Source organism: Hyperoodon ampullatus (assembly GCF_949752795.1).
Source record: "Hyperoodon ampullatus genome assembly, chromosome: 1".
Classification (NCBI taxonomy): Eukaryota; Metazoa; Chordata; class Mammalia; order Artiodactyla; family Ziphiidae; genus Hyperoodon; species Hyperoodon ampullatus.
In genome coordinates this window covers 124,386,108-124,411,799 of record NC_136914.1, presented here as the reverse complement: position 1 = coordinate 124,411,799, position 25,692 = coordinate 124,386,108, and the positions used below count along the sequence as shown (strand labels likewise).

Sequence of the window (25,692 nt, the reverse complement as noted above, 5' to 3'; positions counted from 1 at the left end):
CTGCCAGTTCAAGGAAAAAAACACTCAGTATTTGCTGTCAACCATAAAATTTGAGTTTTCACATGTAAGTAAAGTTTTGGAAAACTTGCATTTGCCACTGTGAGCTTCCAATATTTAAAAACTTTTCTGATGAGACTGTTGGTGACATAACAAGTGAATTTGGGTGAATGATGGACTGGGTCAACATTCGGAAGATCTATATAGCTTAAAGAATCATTTTTTTCCAAATGATAATACAGATGTTACAGAATCACACCCGTGTAAAAGATCCATTCAGGGAGCAAGACAGATCAATGGATTTTAATGAAGCAGAGCATGAAAGTTCATTGATATGGTTTCAGATTCCACAATGCAACTGATCTGTTCTTTTTTAAAATAACTTTTATTTTGAAAAGTTTAAATCTCACAAGTTATAAAAATATTACTGAGAGTCCCACGTACAATTCACCCAGCTTTCCCCAACAAGAGTACCTAACATGGCCACAGTCCTTGTCAAACCTGGCAGCAGACATGGGTGCCAGTCTGTTCACTCAGGTGAGACCTGAGTAGGTCTTCACCTGTTTTACACACGCTCATTTCTTCTTTCTCCAACTAACCTTTAAGAAACTATCACAGCTCCAACTTTAGTGCAGTATCAAGAAAGAATATCCATGATGATCAGAAAAGGATATTAAAGTACTCTTCCCTTTTCCAATGACATATCTGTGCGACTGCTGCAACCACACACACAGACCACAACAGACAGATGCAGAATCCAACCTCCTTCAATTAAGTCAGACATTAGATTTACAAAAATGTAAAGCAATGCCACTCTCCTCGCTCAATATTTTTGTTTTGGAAAATATATTTTTCTTTAAAATGTTATATTAACACACAATGGGTTTATAACCTTATTTTCAAATGAATACATATTTTTCAATGTCATAGTTTTAATTTTAAATGCCATAAATGCTGACAGACGTAGCCCACATAAACCCAAGCAGCTGGGGGCCCTGGTAGTTCCTGAGTTCTGCGAGGGGGCCCCGGCAGCAGATGAGCCCCATCCCACAGAGCCCCCAGGCCCTCCGAGGCTCCCGTGCACCGTGACAAACCTGGAAACTTTTTATTCTTCAGTTTAAACAGATAAATTTGGGTAACTTATCCAGAGGAAATTAAAAGTTCAGAAGTTTCTGGAGTGATTGTCAACAGGGGAATACAATTCATATCCAAACTAAGTATTTTAAAATGACTTTTTAAAAACACTTACTATTTAACCTAAATTCAAGTACAGTAGTCAAAGAAATGGAAACTATTCATCAACCTTATAGAATTCACACCTTGTTTTTTTAAGAATGATCTTGCATTTAAACAGATTCCTTTCATTATGCAAATCTATGAAGTAAACACTAAAGTTTAAAAAATATATTCTTTTTAATAGCTTAGTCTAAGACTTTGTGTTGGTTTGGTCCATGGCTGTGAAGAATATACAGACAGCAGCTGTGATGAGTAGATGCATTCCCTCATAGAGAAGTTTTGGAGAAAACACACTCCATATAAATAAATGATAACGCAGGGATGTCACCAAAATGATATATGCAGAAACTGGAATAGAACAAATCAGTGCGTAGCAGAAGCAAGCATGACTCAGTGCCGAACCGCTGTTAATAAAAAGGGAAACATGCATTAGTACACGCCACTTCTGGATCATGTGAGGCATGAACACACACAAATAATCGATATTTGTACTTTGACTACAGTAATTCCTGTTCCTGGGACTTAGTCTGGTGGGCACTGTGGCGCCCGAGGAGAGGACAGCTGTAGACAGGCACCTCCAGTCACTTAGGGCCACCACAATTTGCAAAATAGTTTTGAAAGATGCACCCCCAAATTCTACAGTTATTTATTTTAAAATTATACACGTTATAACATATAAACAATGAAAAGAAAATCACGCAAGGATGAGATACGTGTGGTGTCCAGTGGGGTGTCTGGTCTGTCTGGTCTGGTCTGGGGACATTGGCTCACTCCTGAAATAAGAACAGTCCCCCTCAAGGCACATGCGTGCACTGCCTTTGTTTCCAAGCCATCCCCACACCATTATCTAAATCTAGCCTGTTCTTCAAGGCACCTTCCGGGGATTGTGACCATTTCAGGATGACAAATTCCACCACTCAGGCACCTTTCACTCCTTGTCAACCCCACAGATCCTCAGGGGCCAGGCTTTCCAGATTCCAGTCCTGGCGCCTCTCCTCACCCCCGCACCGAATCTCCAGGTCGCCTGTCCGAGGTCATCCACGACGTGCATCGCTGCTGCTCACCCCTCCCAGAGCAAGGGCTCCATCACGCACGCAGGCATCCTTGCCTGGCCCTAACTGGCTCCCCACTGGGGCTTCAGTGCCCATCCTTCCTGCTGGGATCTCCAGCTGCCCGTCACCCTCAGCAGGCAACACACTCTGCTTACTTCTCCTTGATGCATCACGCAGCCTTGACTCCTACCTGCAGGCCCTCTTCTGGGATGCCGTCCTGACCCCTCACACCAGCGTTGTGACTGGCTCATTTTGCCGCTGCCCCACCAGACCACACGCTCCTGGAGTGAGTCCTCACGCCCACACCTTGGGTCCCACTTGGGATCCAGTCCACCCGGCAGGGGATTCCTGGAGAGCTGGGCCCCGAAGCATCACCTCTTCCCTCCCCAGGGCCTTTCTCCCAACACCCAGCAAAGGGCACCCTAGGGAAAGGCCTAGTGGATGACGGGCCTCAGCGCGGGCTCTGCTGCCCCCTCCTGGGGCATCAGGGCGTCTGTGCTCAGCTGGGAGCCTGCTGACCCCACTCCCCTCTTGACCAGACAGTGAGGGAGGGGAGCTCAGGACACTCACTTCCTTGTGTTTCGATTTCACACACTTGGAAGACACTGACTGGGGTTCCTTCCAGAGCGACAGCCAGTGGGGTGACAGTTCCCGTAACCTCAACAAATGACAACTTGCGACCTAGGGGATGAACGAAGGACCTGCAGCTTGGACTGCTCGGTTGTCCCCGCTGCCGAGCTCCAGACCGGAGGCCAGCCCCCAAAGCAGAGGGGCACGGGCCACCCAGGGCCTAAATTTTAAGCCATTAGAAATATATTTTCTTTTTCTACCACTTTAATCTGGTTATAGTTTCCTTATTTTACTAGAAAAAGTAGAAACAATGAGTGAAACTTGAGTGAAAATGAAGAAGAAAAACCTTTTCTAAAATAAAGGAGAAACATTCCTTAATTAGGGAAAACATCATACAACACTCTCCAACTGATTAAAACGCTTTCAACTCACTTTAAAAAAATGCTTTCATCTGTCTTTTCTTCTCCCCAGTAAAAGTGTAATAGATGAGAAGTGCCAGGAAAATCAAGTTGTGATTTTAGCACCAGGAAGCTGCTCTTCACAGAAGCCCAGGCTCTCACCGTCTGGCCCTCACCTGCCTGGGTCCCCCTGCACAGCAGCCCTGGGGTCTGCAGACGCGGTACATGCAGAGAGCCGTGCTCCAGAGCAGGCAGCCCTCTGGGGCAGCGGTGAGCGCACCTCACCGGCTCACGGCCCCTTGGTCCCCGAAATGCAAAGACACCTGTCGGTCAGTTTGGGCCTCTCGACCCCAGCAAACCCATCCCCCAGGAATCCACCTAGGAATCCGTTAATGAAAGAACCCCCAGCTCGGCAGCGATCTTGCAGCTGACGCGGGCTCACGTCCAGCACGAAAGACTGGCAGGGCGTCCTGGGCCCCCCCGCACAGCGACCCCACGTCCCTCCGCTCCCGCCAGAGGCGCTCGGCTCGCAGGAGACCAGATTGGCAGCGGCAGATCAGAGGGGAGTCTGTCCACAGACATCCCAGAGGCCACATGCAGGCACGTCCCTCTTCCTCAGGAAGCCTGCAGCTGGGGAAAGAGAGCCTGTCGCCGGGGAAGCCAGGGCTCAGCCATGGCAGTCTGGAGAGTAGAGAGCAGGTGGTGCCCACCGGGAGCCAGCGGCCTCAGAGCAGAAGCCCACCCTCCTCACGGGGAGCCGTCCCTTGCTTTCTTGCTCCAAAATCCGACGCTGACCTTTGCCCCATCCATCGATGTGGACGTGAGCTTGGTGCAGAGGCAGAGGGTCCCGGAGGCCTGTGTCGCAGGAGCTGGTCTGGGGGTGACACGTGGGTCTGAGAAGAACCCGTGAAGGAGGCTGAGGAAGCCGGGGCAGGTTCAGTGTGGGGTCAGACGCCACCACAGTGAGGCCTGCACTGGTAACTCGGGCGGACAAGTGGGGGCCCCGAGGGGGGCGGGGGCAGGAAGCTCGCCCTCCCCTCAGCTGCAAAGTGTCCTCCTGGGGCCTCCCTAACCCGCTCGACCCCCCAGGGTGCGGAGGGGAGCGTGTTAGGAGTTCAGAGGCGCTAAGGGAGCCTCACACCCCGCGGCACCTCACATGGGCCTACAACCCATGGCGGTGACACCATCGCCCGTTTTACAGACCGGGGAGCCAGGGCCCATGTGGGAAGCACAGAATCAGGCAGCCACACACCACCTGGGCTGCACTCTGCTAGGTGGGCCTGGGCACCGAGGTTACTGTGTGGGTAGAAGCTGGAGGCCCCTTCCTCATGAAGCCCCCTTTCTGAGGGGAGCGGTGTATAAACAAGGAAGGAAGCACTGCATGTGAGGGGGTGGGAATGCTGTGGAGTAAACAGGCAGGGGAGGGGTGGACGGATGGACGTGCTGGGCAGGACAGAGCAGTGGGCTGCCCCGTGAGTTCGGTGGAAAAGGAGCCTTTGGGGCTGGTGACTGTTGGACTCCATGGGGGCAGGACAGGGCAACACAGAGTCGCACCCCCATGGACAGCCCCTCAGGACTGCCCAGGCTCCTCTCCAGCAGGGATCCTGGAGGTGAGAACCAGCACCTCCTGTTCTCTTGTTCCAAAGGGAACCCCCCCATCCCCCCCACCCCATGCTTCAACCAGGTCACCAGCAAGTAGAGAAAATGAAAAGAGACTTTCCTTCTTGTCCCTCTGGAGACACACCTTGGTATGAGCTGGAAAAAGGCAGCAGGGGCGTCTGAGCCGCCCCCACACAGACCAGCCCTGCCACGCACTGTGGACTGTTCAAGGTAAAGAAAACCGATGAAAGAGACCTTTGAGCCCTTGGGGTTCAGGCACCCTGTCTCTGGAACAGGAGTTAATCTGCCATCAGATTAAAGACGAAGGAGCCTCACCTGCTGGCTTCTGAGGTCAGGAAGTTTACCAGGTGGCTGGCCCACAGCACAGGCCCCGTATATGTCGCAAACGCCGTCAGGAGCATGGCTGGGATCTCCACATAGGCGTCCAGGCCCACGAAGCCTGCTGAAATGTCCACGGTGGCAATGCTGTTGGAGTTTCCCTGGACACGGGGAGAAACATGCTGAGCCGGCTGGTCTCATTCCATGGCCACTAGCAACCGTGAGAGCCGGTCACGGTGACCTGGACACACAGGAGCCCCAGCTGCCCGCTCACTCCTGGTTCCGGGGCTGACCCTAGATGCTGTCCCTCCACCTGCCCGCCTCACGCCCAGGCAGGAGGAGCAAGTGGAATGTCTTTTACCTTCAAGAAACTATACAAATGTAAGTCTGATGATGAACTATGGAAAATTCCAAACTTCCGCAGATCTATTTACTTCAGACAGACACACCGACCTCCCTCCTCAGGGACCCAGTCTGAGGGCTGCACATGGCATGGGGGTGCTGAGGGCGGTGTTGCCACGTGGCTCGCTCGAGGGTGGACGCCGCTGTGAGGTGGCGGAGGGAGGGAGGGCTGGCTGCCTGGCGTACGGCTCAGGTGTCAGATGCAAGATCCGGGCCAGTAACAGGACAGCTTGTCCCACACAGGGACAGTTGGGTTTTGAATCCAAGGGAAGGGTCTCAGAAGGTTCAGTCCCTCTCCACTCTCAGTCTTCGTTGACGCTCGGGGCCTTTTCTGAGACACTCATGTGTCTGACAGCACAAATATCTGTCCCAGCCCAGCGAAGGCCCCTCCCAGGAGCTCTTGTCCCAACGGCCTGGGACACAAGTCCCTGGATGAAGCCCACCGCCTTCTCCCTTGGCCGTGTGCCACTCCAGGCAGTCACTGGGTCGTGGTGCAGACCCCAAACATCTCAGAGCCGTGCTCTTCCCTCGACAATAACCTCCTTCGTGCAGCTTCCCCCCTGACCCCCGGCTCTGCCCACGTCCACCTGGGCTTTCCCCTAACTGCATGACTCCCTCCCTGGAGAAGGAGACCCTAGAGCTGCTGAGAGGAGGAGGGGAGGAAGAACAAGAGTCCCAAACGCCACGCTGAGGGGAGGTGGGCCGAAGATGGAAAAGCGGGTCCGACACCAGGCAGGTCGCTGGAGGTCCCGCTGAAGCCGATTCAGCCGTCAGAGAGGGTCGGCCTAAGGCGCGGCCCGCATGCTCTGGGGCTTTCCTTGCGTTAACTCACTAGATCCTCAACAGTCCTGACACCGTGCAGGTGGGGAACCGAGGCAGGGAGAGACCCAGGGGCCCGCGGAGAGCTGTGGATGCCAGCTGGGCACCACGCTCCTGACCCCATACCACGAGGAGTTGGTGAGCTGAAGGCTGGAAGAAGGAGCGGAGAGCCTGTGATTCTCCTGCCAGGAAACCCGCCAGTGAGCAAAGGGAGACGCCAGAGGGAAGGGCTGTGGGAGGGGAGATGAGGACGGCCCAGGGGTGCTCTGCTCCCAAGCCCGCACAACTGCCGCTCGTCCGACTTGCTGTGGGGCCCCCGTGCAAGGGCCGACCTCCACTGGTCTTGCTCCTGAGGGCCCCTAGCACATCTGATGGCGCCCGCTGCAGGGACGCCCGTGGCCGTTGGACTCGTGCACTCTGGCTGCCCATGGGCAGCGCCGGAGATGTGCCAGCATCACATGCCGTCACAGAAGCTTCGTGCTCACCCCCGTGGGACGAGGCCACATGCCCCAGAGGAGCAAACCGAACGTCCGAGTCTGCCTCCTCGCTCGGGCATTACCTGTGGTCAGTCTTCCTGACACTGAGGCCTCAGTGCTGAGCCAGGCTGCCTGACCAGCAGATGCCTTCTCCGTCTGGGTTCAGAGGGAGACTGTGGGCACCTGCCTGATCAGGCCAGCAGGGTCTGCTGTGCCCCCAGGACACACCTGCAGCTTGTAGACTGTGTGGGCGCTGCCGGGAGGGCTCCCACGCAGAGCTGTGGGGCTGTGCGCCCCTGGGCAGGGGTGTCCTGTGTTCATGAGACAAGCCCGCTGTTCAGCTGGGCCCTGGGGAGCCTGGAGAAGGGAGAGGGACGAGGCGACCTTCCGATGTGGCAGCGTTCCCATCCCCACCAAGCCACTTGTGCTCAGAGACAGAGTGCCCATTGTTAACTGACCTCCAGACAGGAGGCAACCCCCAGGAACAAGCCTGCAAGTGACGTCCAGGTGAAGAGAGGAAATAGACTGACATGGGCCGTCTGGACATTTCTTGAGATGTGCAGTGAAACCTACAGTCCTTCTGAGGCCACACATGAGCTACACCAACCAGCCGGCAGGACAGCTCTGACGCAGGCGCGCTTGGAACAGGCACCCGGCCGCTCTCCTCCCTCCTCCCTTGGGGCCCGCGTTCACGCTGGTCCCTTCACTGTCTTCCCACTCCTGGCTGGTACTCTGCAATTCTGGAAATGCAAGCTCTGCATTTCCCCACATCCATGACGCCTGTGACCTTCTGAATTTCTTCTGAGAGGTACGAACAGCTCTGTCCTTGGTGGTAAAACACCATGAGGCATACAAGGAACAGAATCCGTGGTCCAGCGCTCGGCTGTCAGAGAGGGCACCTTCCCGCGATGGGCGGCTCAGACTCCAGGAGGTGTGGTCCACGCCCTGGGTCCACAAGGACCCCAGCTGTGACATCGCTGCGGGGTCCTGGTGACAACGGTAGGCACTGAAGTGGGGGGTCCTTGGGGCGAGGCTACAGCTGGACTGAAAGGGAGATGGAAGCAAAGTGGGGTTGGAGGACTGGGGAGGCACAGACGGGGGGAGGGTCAGGTCACATCCCTCCAGGACTTACAGGTTTCTAGCACTTTACCCCTACCCACTTCTGGGCTTCAGGGAACAAAAGGAAAAGCCATGTGACTGTGGTGAGGCTGGAAGCAGCAGGAAACCAGGAGAGGAGGAGGAGGAGACGAGGAAGAGGCCCTAGGCCAAGCTGTCGGGACACAGAGAACCAGGCAAGTGCAGGGTCTAGACAGAGGAGAAGGGAGGAAATACAGATCCTCACTGTACAGACGGGAAAACACACTTAGACGTTCAGTAGGGTTGCCAAGCTCCTCGGCTGGAGAGCGCGGAGCGAGGCGGGGACGCTGGCGACTGCGCTCCACTGTGCTCCACCCTCGGGGTGACGCATGCGGTGCAGGTCAAGGGCGGGGCCGCCTGACCAGGGCAGCGATGTGGGAAGGCTGCGGCGGAACTTGGTCCCTCCAAGGCCAGGAGCTGGATGCTCTGTTCACCTCTCCAGGTGCTTCCCAAGTACACAGCTGCACACTGAGGTCTACCCTGGCGGCGGCTGGACTTGCCTTTATGGGCCCTTCAACACTGGAGAGAAGACATGACAACCACGGGGCCCAAGAGATTAATAACCAAGTGAGGAGCCCCAGAAATGCCTAGTGCTGACAGCCAGGGGAGCAGGTGAGAGCAGTCATCATCCACATCCGGTAAAGCCACGGGAACACGATGCGCTTCCCTAACCGCCCACTGAAAGCAGATCCAGCGCAGCTACTATACACTGCCCCCAAGGATGTCTGTCTTAAATAACTAAATGTACTTTATGTTATATGTGCAATTTAAGCATAATTTACCGCGCCATACTGACAGTTCTTTCACTAAACATACATGGTAACTTCCTAGCTTATGGTAAAATTTTCTCAAAGAAAAACTAAAAGATAAACGACATAAAAAGTTAATAGTCTTCTACTCATGATAATGATGAAAACCCACCTGAAAATAGAAGAACGCTTGACCGAACCAGTAATGCATCACGGTGACCTCAGCTGCGTCGTGCCTCAGGGGCCTCCAGACGAACTGAGTCAGGATGGTCTGGATCACAAGGCTCAGCAGTAAGACGGGAAGATTGTGAGGCCTGAGGAGCAGCGCCGCCAGCAGAACTAACCCACTGTATATTTCCCAGAGGCCCACGGCCTTGACTGTGCAGTCATCAGCAGTGATTTGAGATTTAAGCAAGTCTTTGGTGCCCGTGAACAGAATGCCAAGGACAAAGACATAAACAAAACGAGCTTCGGTAATGCCCCTAAAGAAAGCAAAACAAGTCAGATTTATTAGCACCAGCTAGAAAAATTCAAACACACGTTTTCCCATGAAAACCACGTGTCTACTGAGCTGACAGTACAAGCTTCAGGACCCACCTGCCGGGGGAGCTCTGTGGAAGTGAGGGCGTCTGCCTCTGCACATCAGCCCCCCAGGACCCCCTGCCCAGAGGCCGGCAGGCCTGTCCTCTCTGTGCTCACTTCTCTGATGGAGCCGGCTTACAGGAAATCTTGCTCATGTGGCCCAAGGATCACCTGGGTGTAGGACCAGAGCCATTACTTGTAGCCAAAAGAACTGTCCACCTACTTTGCATAGTTAGTTTGAAAAACCACTGCAGCAGGATAAGGTCCAGCCCTGTCAGGAAATTCCGTAAGTTCATAAGTGCTAAGACACAACCGAGCATGTTCACAACCAAGCAGATTTAAGTACGTGCTTGCATGTGTGTATAGACACACACATACAGTGGTGCAGTCCAGACTGTGGGTCTGGAGGAAGGTGGAGCCAGGTTAGTCTGGGCACTGCCACAGACGAGCTCTGCTGTTGGGGCAAGTTAATTACAACTTCTGATGCTCAGCTTCTTATTCATAAAATGAAGAGAAATGGTACCTACACCTCACAAGGCTGTCCTGACAATTAAACAAGAGAACGCATGTAAAGCATTTGGTACACAGTAAATATTAAATACTACTGTGGATTAAGTATTTTAGCACAGTCATCATCTGTAAAGGATACAATTTATGGCAGTTTATATTCCTAAAGCATATTTTAGATCAATTTCATAAATCAAACATTTTATATAATACTAGAAAAGCTGATTATTTAAAGTGACGCTAAGTAAATAAAATTTTAAGTGAAATGTTCACCTTAAGAATGTATTTGGGGACATCCCTGGTGGCGCAGTGGTTAAGAATCCACCTGCTAATGCAGGAGACACGGGTTCAAGCAAGCCCTGGTCCGGGAAGATCCCACATGCCGCAGAGTCATTAAGCCCGTGTGCCGCAACTACTGAGCCTGTGCTCTAGAGACCGCAAGCCACAACTACTGAAGCGCGCGTGCCTAGAGTCCATGCTCCACAACAAGAGAAGCCACCGCAATGAGAAGCCCGCGCACCACAACAAAGAGTGGCCCCTGCTCGCCTCAACTAGAGAAAGCTGCACACAGCAATGAAGACCCAATGCAGCCAAAATTAAATAAAGTAAATAAATTTAAAAAAAAGAATGTATCTGTGTTGAAAACTGAATTTTCCTATATCAGATTTTCTTAGGAAAAGGCTTATGCATTTCTTTAAAATAAATTTATTTATCTTATTTATTATTTATTTTTGGCTGTGTTGGGTCTTTGTTGCTGCATGCGGGGCTTCCTCTAGTTGCAGTGATAGGGGGCTACTCTTCGTTGCGGTGCGCGGGCTTCTCACTGCAGTGGCTTCTCTTGTTGCAGAGCACGGCTCTAGGCACGCAGGCTTTAGTAGTTGTGGCACGCAGGCTCAGTAGTTGTGGCTTGCGGGCTCTAGAGCGCAGGGTCAGTAGTTGTGGCGTACGGGCTCAGTTGCTCGGCGGCATGTGGGATCTTCCCGGACCGGGGATCGAACCTGTGTCCACTGCACTGGCAGGTGGATTCTCAACCACTGCACCACCAGGGAAGCCCAGTTTCTGCGTTTTTTAAAAATGCTTTTTTTTTTTTTAGGATGATCCGTTTAATTTAAACAGTGGAGCACTATCTACTGGCAACATGGAGACACCAGAGACTGATATGAGGCCCGCCATGGGGCCACACCCTGGTGGAGGAGCTGGGGTCAGATGCAACCACAGCCAAGGTGTATGCTAAGCTGAGTGCTGATGACGGACCCACAGGGTCAAAGAGGGAGCAATGAGCAAAGGCCCAAGTAGAGAAGTTTCAAAGAAGAAAGGGGCTGGGTTCTGTATCAAGGAGGACGCCAGGGCAGACTGACTGTGAACAGGAGGGAGAGCACCACCGGATGCCTTTAATGGATCCACCTCTTGCCCTAACCACTCAGCTGTGCCTGCAAATCCAGAACCACTGAAAATTGGCTTTCTGCTCCAGCCAGGTCTGGGCTTCAGAGTGGAGAAGAAAGTCAAGAGTTAAATGTAGAGGATTCTAGAATACCGATGGACAGCAGCACCTGCGGGGGTTGAAAGGAGAGAAGCAGCTTTCAGGGAGACCTAGAATTAGGGCAGCTTTAGAATTGGGGCACATCTAGAACCAAGAGGGGTCTAGAATCAGGACAGATGGGGGTGGAGGATGGAAGCATTCTATAGGACGGATGTGAACCAAGCAGTGCAGGTTAATGAAAGGGTGCACTGGCCTATATTTTGGGCACCAACAAGGTACATGCTGTTCTATCCATGAAAGGTAAGGAAGTCATCGAAGTCTTGAAGTGAGTGATGCTGAAATCAGGTGCATCCGAGAGGAAAGAGGAATTTATTCATGTGTTGCCCTCTGAGATTTAAACAAACACCCCTGGATTGGATGCCCTCACATGTGACATCCAGCCTTGACATCTGCCCAGAGTCTCAGACTTTGAAGTGAACAGTCTTTAAGATGTCTCCCCACCAGGCCCTCCCCACCTGACCTCCCTGCCTCAGGTGAAGGCCTGCCACTCTGCCGTCACCTCAGCCAGGCCCTTGGCATCACCTTGACGTCCCACACCAGTTGACAGGTCTTGTTTCCAGGTGTGGCCCTTGTGCCCCTCAACCACCCAAACAACCAGGCCATAGCACTCAGAATTCACCTTGACACCTTTTTAGAGAGGATAACACTTGTTTTTCTTTCTCTGATTAGGAAAGCAATACCAAACATCTAGAGAAGAGTTAATACCTATCCTTCTCAAACTATTCCAAAAAATTACAGAGGAAGGAATGCTTTCAAACTTATACTATGAGGCCAGCATCACCCTGATACCAAAACCAGACAAAGATATTGCACACAAAAAAATTATAGGCCAATATCACTGATGAACACAGGTAACAAATCCTCAACAAAATATTAGCAAACCGAATTCAACAAAACATTAAATGGATCATACACCATGATGAAGTAGGATTTATCCCAAGGATGCAAAGATGGTTCAATATCTACAAATCAATCAAAGTGATACACAACATTAACAAATTGAAGAATAAAACCCATATGATCATCTCAATAGATGTAGAAAAAGCAGTTCCAAAATTCAACATCCATTTATGATAAAAAAAAAAAACTCTCTAGAAAGTGGGTATAGAGGGAACATACCTCAACATAATAAAGGCCACATACGATAAGCCCACAGCTAACATCATACTCAGTGGTGAAAAGATCTAGATCAAGAACAAGACAAGGATGTCCACTCTCGACACTTTTATTCAATATAGTATTGGAAGTCCTAGCCACAGCAATCAGATAAGAGAAAGAAATAAAAGACATCCAAATTGGAAAGGAAGAAATAAAACTGTCACTGTTTGCAGATGCCATGATACTATACATAGAAAATCCTAAAGACAATACCAAAAAACTACTAGAGCTCATCAATGAATTCAGTAAAGTTGCAGGGTATAAAATTAATAAACAGAAATCTGTTGCATTTCTATAACTAACAACAAACTATCATAAAGAGAAATTAAGAAAACAATCCCACTGACAACTGCATCAAAAGAATAAAATACCTAGAAATAAATCTAACTAAGGAGGTAAAAGACCTGTATTTGGAAAACTATAAGACACTGATGAAAGAAACTGAAGACAACACAAACGACGGAAAGATATCCCATGTTCTTAGATTGGAAGAATTAATACTGTTAAAATGACCATACTACGCAAAGCAATCTACAGATTCAATGTAATCCCTATCAAAATACCAATGGTGTTTTTCACAGAACTAGAACAAAGAATTCTAAAATTTGTAGGGAAACACAAAAGACCCCAAATAGCCAAAATAATCTTGAGAAAGAAGAACAAAGATGGAGGTATCACATGCCCTAACTTTAAACCATAGTACACAGCTACAGTAATGAAAACAGTATGGTAATGCACAAACACACACACATAGATCAATGGAACAGAATAGAGAGCCCAGATGAACCTACACTTATATGGGCAATTAATCTACAACAAAGGAGGCAACAATATACAATGGGGGAAAGACAGCCTCTTCAATAAATGTTGTTGGGAAAACTACACAGCTACGTTTAAAAGAATCAAACTGGACAACTCTCCTACATCATGCACAAAAATAAATTCAAAATGGATTAAAGACTTAAATGTAAGACCTGAAACCATAACTCCGAGGCTTATCCAACTACTGTTGGCCAACTACCTTGTTTTTTACTCTGTGCAACTGTAAAGTAATGCTTCAGAGAGCATGCCCGTATCCCAGTCTCTCGCCTCACCTCTGGTTGTATTTTTGAGATAAATTCTATAAGAGGATACCCAAGTCAGAGGGTTGGACAAAGTCAAGGTTCTTAACACGTTTTAGGAACAGCCCTCCAGAACAGGCTCTGCCCACCCCAGCCCACATCACCATTAAAAACAAAAAAGCTCCCACTTTGACATGCAAAAAGTGGTACTGACGATTCAATCACCCTGAGCCCCCACTCCAGGAGCTCACATAAGTTATGGGAAAGTTTGGTTTTCTGGCATGCTTCGCCCCCCAACTGCTAGGAAGCATCCACTCGTTATTATCCTCATTACTAGTTACTTCTTGATGGAGCAAAACTGAATCCTTTAAATTCTTTATTTTTAAAGAATCCCTTACTAAAAACAAAAATAAATCTTAGTGACCTTACTTCCAGGTTATTTGTCTCTCTCCTATCAAAAAAAGAGGCTAACAGAATTGGCTCACTGAGGCACTGTCAGTAACTGTTGACAAAATCACAATTCACAAAGACCAAACTCCAATGTTCTCAAGATTGCATGGCTTTTTTTTTTTTTTTTTGCGTTACGCGGGCCTCTCGCTGCTGTGGCCTCTCCCCTTGTGGAGCACAGGCTCCGGACGCACAGGCTCAGCGGCCATGGCTCACGGGCCCAGCCGCTCCGTGGCATGTGGGATCCTCCCGGACCGGGGCATGAACCTGTGTCCCCTGCATCGGCAGGCGGACTCTCAACCACTGCGCCACCAGGGAAGCCCCATGGCATTTTTTTTAGTACATAAAACATTAGAACAGATCTAAAAACAAATGCTCGTGTCTGCCAGTACACTTACTTTGAAATGTCTTTGTTGTTTTGTTGCCATGGGAACAGCAGATTTCCAATGGCCACCCTGTAGCAATAGATGCCCAGCAGGCCAAACGCCATGGCCACTTTTGATGCCAGGGAGCACCTCTTCTGAACCAACACAAAAATCATGATGAGGGAAACTGCGGCCAGAACAGAGAGTTCAGCCTTATGATCAGAGCTGAAATGAAATGTAAAATGCCAAAAATTACTACCAAGGATAACTAGTGATATTATGGATCTACACCCAGTGGCTTTCTAAGAACTGTACTAAAAAGAGCTCATTTTCCTGAAAAGCAAAAAAGAAAATTTTTCATCTTTTAAATTCAAACAGAGGTTCTTAAAGTGGAACAAATAAAGGGCCATTAACCCAATCTCTCATTGCTCATTCACAATTGGTACCTACCATCAGCTCTGCACTGGCCAGGGCAGTGATATATTTAACACTGTCCACTGGCTCCCCTGGTGCCCCCTTTCCGGGGCAGCCTCATTTTCCCCAACCACAGGTGAAGAGGTTGTGTGCAAACTGCATATTTACCAGTGTGCACCCGCTCATGGGAGACGCACGCATCCTGGCACTATCCTCTTCCACTCACTCGTCAGTGCAGGCAGATTCACTCAGGAGTGTCTGCCCTCTCCCAGGTGGGGAGACTCAGTGAAGAGGCTGGGCACAGCTGCCACAGGCCCTCTCTCTGCCTGGCCCTTGCCCACCACTCCCTGATACCTCTGTGAGCTGTGCCCTGGGAAGGCAGGGCTCTTTCCTCTTCTATTCACTGCAGCTCACGCTCACAAAGCCCAAATATTCGATAGCTGTTAAGCCAAGGTATATATATGCCATACGGAAAAACTAACTTGGAAAGATGCAGAGGAAAGGAGGCCAGTGTCAGGGCGTGGGTCCCGGGAATGGCAGATAGTGATGGGGGCCACACTGGGGCCTCTGTTGTTGCTCTGTAAGCTGCATGTTCCATGCAGATCCTGGATTGTTAATTGTCACAAATGGAAAATGGAGCATAGAGACGGCGACTTTGGGCGTCTCTTGAAGGCTCTGCCCTGGAGGAGGAAATCACCGAAACTGCAGCCTCTTTACAAACTGACAGGGAGAATCGTGCTGCAGGAGGGGAGCACCCTTGACGGAAAGGGGTGGGGGTCCAGCGTGCCGGAGGAGGGTCTAGACCCAGGAGTGGGCACAGCTGCACCCTGGAGAGTGGGCCAGGGGTGGTGGGGGCATCCCGGCACGCCATGTTAGTGCATCTCTGGGTGGAAATCAGCAAATCTTCCTGCAGCGCTGCAAGTTCCCAGGAAAAGAAGAAGTGAGGTGGCTGTGCTGCCCCAGCACACGCTCTCATCCTCACATGCTCTGGCTCCGCCTGGTGCTGCCTCAGCTCCCCTCTGCTTTCACACCCCAAGCGCAGACAGGCCAGCGCCCTCTGTTCAGGGTTGCTGTGAAAATGAAATGAGTGGGCACACAGCAGGAACCTGAAAAACCTACCTGTGATTACTATGGCTGCCGAAGGTTTGCTAGTATTGTTAACACTCGGGAGAAATTTATCATGAGGATTATTTGGCCAGGGGAATAAACAATCTTATGGCCTTTGATGCATAATTCCAGGTATCTTCCAAAAGGACTGTGCCAGCGTGTGGTCCCAGGACCGCGCGGTGCTCGCCAAGCCTGGGCTTTTGGCCCCTCCCTCATCACGTATAAAACCACACATTGTTATCTAACTGAAGTTCCCGAACCACGAGCAGGAGCGAGCACTTCCTGTTCTTTCCTTTGGCACTTCCTCCTTTAGGAACGTGTCTACGACCTTCCTGAGTCCTGCTTCCTGCTGACAATTCTCACAGAAGCTGTTACCAGCGATCCGACAGTGACCCTTGTCGCTCTCGGAAATACTTTTTCATTTCACTGTTCCCATACTTTAGTTTTCTAAGCCTTCACTGACAGAGAGTAAAACTTATGATATAGCCAAATGTTGGTCTTTCCTGTCCTAGTTTCTTCTCTGTACTTCAATCCTCTGTATCTGCTATACTTTCTACTACATTTCCCAGCCACTCGTAAGAGGCCTCAGAGGAGACTGAAGACTCACCTACAGGCTCCAATCAATGCAGCTGCCCTTCCTGGGGGCGGGGAGAGAGGAAGGAGGACAGAGAAGGGCGGAAGCACAGAAGGCAAAGCCACTCTCCCAAGGGCTCCTGGACACATGCCCTGCCAGCCTGTCACCCCAGCCTTGCACCGTCGGGGACAGGGCAGCGAGTGACAAACTACATCCTGCTGCAGTGATCATTTTAAAATTCACAGGTTCTCAAACAGGAACACTTACAGTGATTCAGCAATAAAAAACCAAACTATCAAGCTAGCCTCAAATAAATTCGCCTCTCAATGTCAAATTATGGGTTAGTTTTCTATTTCTTCAGACCTCAAATACCATTTCTATCCTGAATATGAAAAACAGGCCTATGGAGGGTCTGGCCCGAGGCCACGGCTTATGCTCTCACCTGGTGAGCCAGTGCCCCAGGTCAGGCCGGTGGGCCCACTGCACACCTGTCTGGTTCAGTGACCGAAGCAGCCGGCAGCAGGTCAGAATCACCCACGGGCTGGCCAGCACCATCCACCTTTCAGGGCCTCTGAGCGCTTCCAGGGGAGAGGGGTGCTTGGATGCTCTGTCGAGCTCCCACACGTCAGGGCCAGTGCTCTTGACCTGTGGGGCCGCTGAGACCCCATCAAACTCCTCTCCCGCATGCGGCCAACGCTGAGGCGCACAGTCGTCTCCCAGAAAGCAGTTTCTGTAGATTTCGTGGCACAGAGCTAGACACAGCGTGTTGACGAGGAAGTACCATGTCTGGTGCTCCTCTTCGATGAAGCTGCTTGCGCCCAGACTCAACATGTGGCCCACGGTCCCCAGCAAGATGAGAAGATCTAACTCCGACCACCTTGAGTTGGATTGAGGTGGATTCTGTAAAAAGGAAAATGTATTTTGTAAGGGAAGAATCTGAACAGCACATCTTCTTGCTGCCCGAGCTTATAGCTTCCGCTCACAGAACCTAACCTGCTGTGACAGACACTTGCTGCTCCTCACGCCCGGCACGCACTCCTCCCTGTCCCCCCGAGCACCGCCAGGAGGACGTGGAAACAGCAGGGCAGTCCTCCCCTGGACTGCAAGTCCTAAGCTGAGTGACAAGGAGACTGCAGATGTCTGGACCCAAACCATCTCGGCAGTGCCAGAGCTTGCAGCGCTCGCCCACCAGTCCCAGGCCTGTCCCTTCTTGCACCGTCCTTGCCCTCTGAGCCACTGCCTGCTACTCGAAACCAAAGAGCCCCAAGGGTATATTCCACCAAACCAGACACCTAAGTTCTCCAAGAAGTTTCCAGAAATCCAGAGAGTTTCCATTACAACGGTTGGCATCACAGTACTAGCCCTTAAATACACTAATTTAAAGCATTTAAAGTAAAATGAAGACTCAATGGCCGTCATTCAATACTACTCAATATTTGTTCTACTAACGGTGTGCAGCGAGTACATGACAAAGCTTGCTACTGTGACCCTGGTCAGGCCCTGGAGAACCAGACTGCTCTAGGGAAGCCCATGCTCCAGTGGGGAGAGGTATGTGTGCTAAACGACAACACACAGGTTGCGGCGGGGTGGGGTGGGGGGGCGTCTGTGGCCCTGTGATGAGGAGCTGCACTGGGTCCCTCGGGCTCTGCACACTGTGGACCAACTGGGACTGCCCACCTCTCTCTCGCCACCCTGCCACCACAATCAGCTGATGAATGAAGGTGTCAGAGGCCAAAGGCTTGCAAGAATTCTAAAGGAAAACATCAGTCTAGAACAGGAAAGTGTATTTTATGAGGCAGGATGAGGACGGGGTCTCTCTCCTCTTGACCCCCCGTCAGCCAGCTGCCTGTCCTTCTGTGCCAGCCGCTCTGCACAGTCCCCTGGTTACAGTCCCAGAGACCCTTTCTTTCTAACTGAGAAGGAAGGCATGAGACCTGATAGCACAGGTCTGAGCGTGTGAAGTCGGGATCTCAGGGAGCCGGGAGACCAGCCACTGTGAGCACGTCCTGTCGGCTCCTATGAAGGGTGGGCCCTTTCCTCAGCTCCCATCAGCACCATGCCTGGTACACACCAGGGGCTTAACCCGCGTCTCATCAGCTGGAGTAACAAGAACAGCCTATCTGGAAAGCCAGCCTTACCTTACTCAGACGCTTTCCACCGGCAAACATCCTGGTGAGAGCAGATATGACTGCGCAGAGCAGTGTGGAAATCAGCACCATCACTCCGCCTGCCGTCAGCCATGGGAGGCTGCACAGGTAGCACGAACTGCCCGAGGAGGTGCACACGACGACGTGGAGCGCTGCAAGAACCAGGAGCAGCAGGTAAAAGAGCAGAGAGAACACGGGCGACAGCAGAGGAACGTCCAGCTCGGCCTTGCCCCTCAGCGCCTGGGGGACGCTGAGCAGGAGCAGGGCGAGGACCTGCAACAGGAAACAGCAGTGGTGTCCGCGACATCAACACACAGGGGGCTCTCCTTTCTCTTTTTTAGAAACACTAGTACTCTACATCCTTTGAACTACCAAATCCCGGCCGAGCTAGCTGCTCAGTTTAACAGCGGAGCCGCAACACTGCACAGGCAGCCATACCTCCAGGACCAGGACGGTCCCCACCGCCATGGAGTAGACGTCATACTGGGCTGCTTGTCTGCTCAGGGACAGGCTCAGGGTCCTCAGCGCGTCCAAGTACTGCCTGCGAACCTTGCTTCCCAGGTTGGAAAGGACTTCTGAGTTGTTCTCCTCCAAGTACAGTCTGATCCAGTTCCCGTGCAACCTTTCTGACACTTTAAACTGCTCAAATCCAGGCTCTGACAAGAAGAAAAGGCAACACACATATATCACCGACATGCACGCACATGTGTAATTGTAATCTCAGAGTCCTCAGTTATTCATGGCACATGGTAGAGCCTGACACCTAACCAAGATGAACTCCAGGGGTGGGGGTAGCCGCCAACACCTCCGGTAAAACCCCAACAGATGAAGCCAGCCCGTCCTCTGCCGTCCTTCCTGCCAGCCAGCCCTCGGTGCACGCCACGGACAGCAGCGTCTGCCCGCCGCTCGGCCCCTCCTTCTCTGCCTCCCGCTTGCCGCCTCCTCCCCCTTCTCTCTCTCCACTCTTCTTCCTCAAGGTGCAATATAAAACACCCCAGAAATGCACTGCACGAGAAGGCCCTCAGTTCTACAAAATCCTTCCGACTCTCACGCTCTGGGTGAGGACGGGGCAGGCAGTGGCCTGACGCCTGCTCCACCCCATCCCCCTCCCCAAGGCAGGCCGGCCCCTCCTGCCTTTCACCGTCAGCGCCCCTCTTTCACCTGCTTCCCTTCTTCACCAGTCTTCTTTGGGAAGGGCTGGCAGTCTCCCAGCCCTCCTACCACAATGCTGAGCTATGTCTCCCATGCACCACGCCAGCTGAACGATCCACGGCTGACATAAAGCCAGGGCTGTGTGATGGCTCATGGATGGAGCCCAGCCCCGGCTGCAGCTGGCTCCCCACTGGGGACGACAGTGGCGTGCCACCCAAGGCCAGGGGGCTTGCCTTCCTTCTTTTCAGGGCTGGACCAGACTCACCTGTAACTCGGCTGGTCGGCAGAGCAAGAACTTCTTTTCTGAGACTCCCTGGTACTTAACATGCTCTTTCAACTTCAAGCAGAGCTGTTCCAAGGTGGTCTGGGCCATGCCTTTCAGGGGCCTTGGCCCAGTCCACCAGCAGTGCACTCACCCCGCCTTCCCTGATCATAGCCCGGCAACCTCACAGCACAATCCCTGAGCGTGGGCCCCGATGCCTGCAGCCCCACCACTGCTGCTGGAGCCAGCTGACCCGTACCAAATGCTGGTGGCAGGCACGACCCTAAGCCCTCACTCAGGTCCTCTCCCCGTGACCTATGGGACTGGAAAGGTTAGACGCCCATTTCAGAGAGGAGGCAACTCAGACACCCGCTCATGGGCAGGCAGGTGAGAGCTGGGGTTGAAGTCTGGATCCAAGCTGGTACCCGTACTTGCTACATTCCACCACCCCAAAGTCAAAGACATGGGGGCACCTGTGCATGCGTCCAAACAAAAATGGGCTGAACACTGACTACATGCTAGATGCATCAGGATAGGTCCTGCCAATGTGGGTCTGTGATCCAGCAGGGTTGTCACACATGCGTGCAACTACAAATAGTGAAAAATACTACGGAGGGAAAATATACTATAGATGGAATAGTGAGAGACCCTTGGTAACGGAAAGGGAACTGACTTAAGAATGGGGTTGAGCGTGGGGGACAAGGGAGGTCTGACAGTGAAGCTAAAATGTAAAGGATGCCCAGGAACTAACCAGTGGAACAGGTAGAACAGCATCCAATCAGCAGGAAGAGCACACACAAAGGTCCAAAGGTGATAATAGCCCCCACTACAACCAAAAAGTGGTCAGACGAGCGAGTTGCATCAGACTGGGGTGGATATCATGGCAGGCCTTGACATCTATTTCCCTGTCAGACATGTACCCAGCTTTGCTTCAGGAAACACTGTCACTGATGGTGCAGATGACGGGCATCCTGGATGGGGGTGTGAGGCCCTGGGGGTGCTTTCTCGTTCCGGGGACTGCCCTCTGTTCATGTCACAGGCTCATTACAGCCACAGCCACTGCAGTGCTCAATCCTCCCTACCCTGCTATCCCTGAAATAAGCAAACGACCCCACTGTTTTTTGGTTTTCGTTTTTATTAGTTGTTGGTACAGGAGAAAGGACACACGCTACCAACAACAACAGATTTGCAAAAGCTACGAAACTCATACGTTATTTGCCTCTGGTCTGCACTGAAATGTGCACGGTGGTCGGGCCTCACCTTTGACAGAGTTGCTGGCGGGGCTGTCTCACGATCTAAGAGCTGATGCTCCCCATGCCCTCCTGCCATTCAGGACATCTGGTTCCCAACCACTCCCCGCTGGCAGGGTGTGTCTTCCACAACCAACTCAACGTCAGTTTACATCTCCCCACAAACTCACAGGCATTCACTCCACTGGGCAGTATCCCACCACTTCAAGTAGGAAAACCTGCCAACATCCCATCAAATGTTGCCTCAAACTGGGAGGTGACCTCCTCTGCATTTCCCAACGAGCCCCAGCACCAGCGTCAAATATTAGCCTTGACGTCCCTGGATGGGTCAGAGTAAACTGATTGAAAGTATGGTCCTGGGGAGCTGTCCTACCAAGATATAAACACCCTCCAGTTTCTCGCAGCTTAAAACTAAGGACACACCCCGCTTGGGCCCCATCCACCTTAGATGCCAGACCGTTGCCCTGTCCCTGGTCCCCACCTGCACCCACGCCAGCCAGGCTGTCTCCACGTGAACCGCTCTGTCAGCAAAGTTGCTGAGACCTCACCTGCCATATAAGTGGACAGTTCTCAGTTCCTCATTTTAGTTTTGGCCACACCGCGTGGCTTGCGGGATCTTAGCTCCCGGACCAGGGATAGAACCCACGCCCCCTGCAGTGGAGGTGTGGAGTCTTAACCACTGGACCGCCAGGGAAGTCCCCTCAATTCCTCATTTTATTTTACCTTGAACCCCATTCAACACATCTGCTCACTCTCTCCTTCTTGAAATTCTTTCTTTACTTGGCTTCGTGGACAATGATCCCGCCCCGGCCCCCCAGCATACACACAAGCACCCTGCCTTGCAAGCCCTCTCTTCCCACAGCCTTCCCCACCTCAGTGATAGTCACTGCATCCTTTCACCGTTCAGCTGCAAACCCCAAGTTGTTCCTTATGTCTCTGGATTGCTTCACCTCACATCCAGTGCATCAGCCAACCTGCTTGCGCTGCCTTCCAAACAGATCCAGAACCAACCATTTGTCCCGGATCCCACTGCCTGGGCCCTTGCTCCCTCCCCTTGCGCTGAAGTAGCACACCAGCCTCCTGGCTCTGCTGCAGCACAACACAGAGCCCTCCACACGGGCACCTGAGAGAGCCTCTGAGAATGCAAGTGGAAGGTTTCAGCTCTGCACAACACCCTGCAGGAGCTCCCCACTTACTCAGAATGGAAGTGAGAACCCCTTCAACGTCCAAAAGGCCCTCACCCCTCAGACCTCATCTCCTTCTGCCTTCCGCCAGTGCCAGCCACTCGGGCCCCTGGTCACTCCTTGACTGTGCAGGCACAGCCCCACCACAAGACTCTGCGTCTGCCACAAGGCTCCCTCCCAGGCCAACCTGCCCCAGTGGGCCTCGCCCACCTGCATCCCCACCCTTCCCTGGTTGAGCCTTTTCCTAAGGCGCCCATCACTATCTGACATCTGTTGTTGCTCTTCTCTCTCGCCCGCTCTGGATGATAAGCTCCACGAGGGCAGAGCTCTCCTCCTGCTGTGTCTCTAGTGCTTTCAACAGCCCCTGGCCAAATAGGAACTTAGTGAAAAAAATTCAGCACTTGCTGAATAAGTAAATTTATGAAAGATTTTGACTTACATGGTTGCATCTGTGGGTGTTGCTAATGGTGATAGTCAGGGTTCTAATAAAAAGGAACACACAGTCAAAGACTGCTGTAGTGCACACCACGGGAACATCAGGAAGACATCGGGCGCAATGGAAACACACACACAGCCTAACAGATGTTAGCAGCTACTAACTGGCTTACCTTTTTTGTATGATGGAACATTCTCCTGCAACAACTTGCTAAGCTGTACTGCATTTAAATGTAAAAATCTCAGTTGTTCCCTCATTGGTTTTCCTTCTACAACTGGGAATATAAGACTGCCGATGCTGCTCTTTGGAATCGGCAGACCAAGCCCTATTGATAGTGTTGCAGCCAAATCAGTCTGTTGAATATACTTTGGATGTCTGACGTCACCTAGAAAAAAGAAAACAGTTTAAGTGACAGGCTCTAGGACACGTGTGATGGTAGTCACTCTTGAATTTGACCTTCTACAAGTAATGTAAGTCAAACCACCCATCTCTTCAAACTGTCCTGTGTAGATTCAGACAGAAACCACATCATTGGTTTTCACGTCAGTAAAAACATTGAATACTCATTTTTTGCGGAGCCTGGTGCCTCCCTAAAAAGCAGCACACAATACACGGGAGAGGCACTAACGCAGGAAACTCAACACCACGCGAGTTTCAGAACGTGGGGTGGATGGCGAGGGATGTTCACTTCGGTGAGGTCAATGGTCACCCTGCTGAACGAGGGTGAGGGTGGATCTCTGGCGGCCCTGCCCCGCTGCAGTCAGAGCAGTCCACGCAGCCCCACAGGGAAGCTGATGCAGACTTCTCCGCGCATCCTGAGCAGCAGCAGGTGCCTCTACTGGGGAGAGCAGAACAAGGCTGGGTCCAGCTGGGCCAAGTTCCATAACGAACTCTGACAAGCGAGACACCGCCTACCAACAAGTCCAAGGCCCAGCAGTGGCTGGCCAGCCTCCGAATTCCTGCCAGGAGAACGGGTGCGACGTCAGGACACTGGGCTCAGGCTCCTGCTGTGCCACCATCCAGTGGGAGGCTTTGGACAAGAAACTCAGAATTTTGTCATCTGTAAAGAGAGCATCTGGCCCACAGACCTCAGAAGCTACAATGCAGGTCTTGGGGGCTGAGGGGTCACCAGGAGAGTCTACCCGGGAGAAGCAGTGCTGGTGCAAGTCTCTTAGATACTCTAGTGTGAGTTTATAAAGGTTTTACTTTGATTGTGGCAATTTCTGGCTGTATACAATTTTTCTTTTTAATTTGATGAGATGTATTAATCTTTTCTTGACCAACCATTTACTAATGATGGCTTCTGGGTTCACTCAGAAGAACATTTCCACCCAACAATATTATTTGTTTTCTTCTAGAATTTTCTTACATTAGGTGTTTTGATCTGCAACAAAGCAAAACCCAAAAGAAAAACCCCACCTTAAATTGCTTTTGCTCTGATATTAGTGATGGTGCTGGTCTTGTGCTGAGACTACTGAGGGTCTCACGTGATACTCTGTCAGATCAGAGGGTACTGACAACCATGATTCTAAGCTCGGGAGGAAGACAGTACAGGTGAAAGATCTCAGGAGGCAATTTTACAGCAGTGAAGTGAAGTGCAAGTTATCAATATGAACTCAAGATCGATTTTATTTTAAAAAGATTTCCTCACTTTGTACAGAAATGAGTAAGCCAGTATGCATGAGCACTGCTAGCTGTGAGACGGTGGTCCTCAAAGACCCCTTTCCGCTGAAAGGAACCAGGGCATCTTGGAGAAGCAGCTGATTTCAGGTCCAGGGAAGGGCTTGTGCACAAGTGGCTGGGACACCTTCTCAGACTAGACAGCAACAGAGCCCTCAGAGATACTAAGGCCTCTGGGACCGTAAGGTCAGAAGGACTCAGGAGGTCATGTGAAGATGCTCCCAGTTTCCAAAGACGGGACAAACTGAATATTAAATAATATTAAATAGTATCTATAGTGAATTGAAACAAATAAAATAAGCTTAAATCCATGAGTTCAAAATGTCCCAAAAATAAAAATAAAAACTCATTGGTCATAGTTGAAGCAGCTAGTGAACTCACAGTGAGCTAATTCACTGATTTGAAACTGGGAATTAATTGGGAAGAATAAGCCATCATTTACCTCCTCTCTCTTATATAAATGGTAATGCTGGGTAACCAAAAAGTAGATGGGGGAAGATTCTCTTTACTGAATTATTTTGGCTAATTAATGGGGAAACAAAAGGACTTACAGAATTAAAACATCACTATTTGTAACCTATAGTGAATTAGTGGCCCTAGGTGGTCACCAGTGGCTACTGACATCACCACACAGCAGACAAGTCGGACACTCTGTGCCTCCTGCTAGAAAGAGTCTGGTCCAAACCAACCAAACCAACAGGATCTGAATCTGCTCATGACTCCAGGTCAGGTGGGATTTACCAGATGAGCAAAGAACATGTTAGCAGACAATGCAGAGAGAGACTCCACAGGACAACTAACCAGGTTCTTCAACAGATAATCATAATAAAAGAGGATGGGGGTCTTCCCTGGTGGCGCAGTGGTTGAGAGTCCGCCTGCCGATGCAGGGGACGCGGGTTCGTGCCCCTGGTCCGGGAAGATCCCACATGCCGCGGAGCGGCTGGGCCCGTGAGCCATGGCCGCTGAGCCTGCAGGTCTGGAGCCTGTACTCCGCAAGAGTGAGAGGCCCGCGTACCGCAAAAAAAAAAAAAAAAAGAGGATGGGGGTGGAGA

At 51.2% G+C, this 25,692-nt stretch overlaps 1 protein-coding gene across 1 annotated transcript in view; it reads right to left on the bottom strand.

The window, feature by feature from the left end:
* Window positions 1-1,423: 1,423 nt before the first annotated feature.
* The window catches only part of PIGG (phosphatidylinositol glycan anchor biosynthesis class G (EMM blood group)), a gene marked incomplete at both ends in the record, with an annotated part of 40,727 nt that continues 16,458 nt past the window's right edge, over window positions 1,424-25,692 (bottom strand). The window contains 8 exons of the mRNA XM_079704504.1: window positions 1,424-1,637; window positions 5,189-5,352; window positions 8,947-9,256; window positions 14,468-14,659; window positions 16,972-17,429; window positions 18,668-18,949; window positions 19,115-19,332; window positions 23,133-23,345. Coding sequence (XP_079560630.1) covers window positions 1,424-1,637; window positions 5,189-5,352; window positions 8,947-9,256; window positions 14,468-14,659; window positions 16,972-17,429; window positions 18,668-18,949; window positions 19,115-19,332; window positions 23,133-23,345 — 2,051 coding nt within the window. The remainder of the gene's footprint in view (window positions 1,638-5,188; window positions 5,353-8,946; window positions 9,257-14,467; window positions 14,660-16,971; window positions 17,430-18,667; window positions 18,950-19,114; window positions 19,333-23,132; window positions 23,346-25,692) is intronic.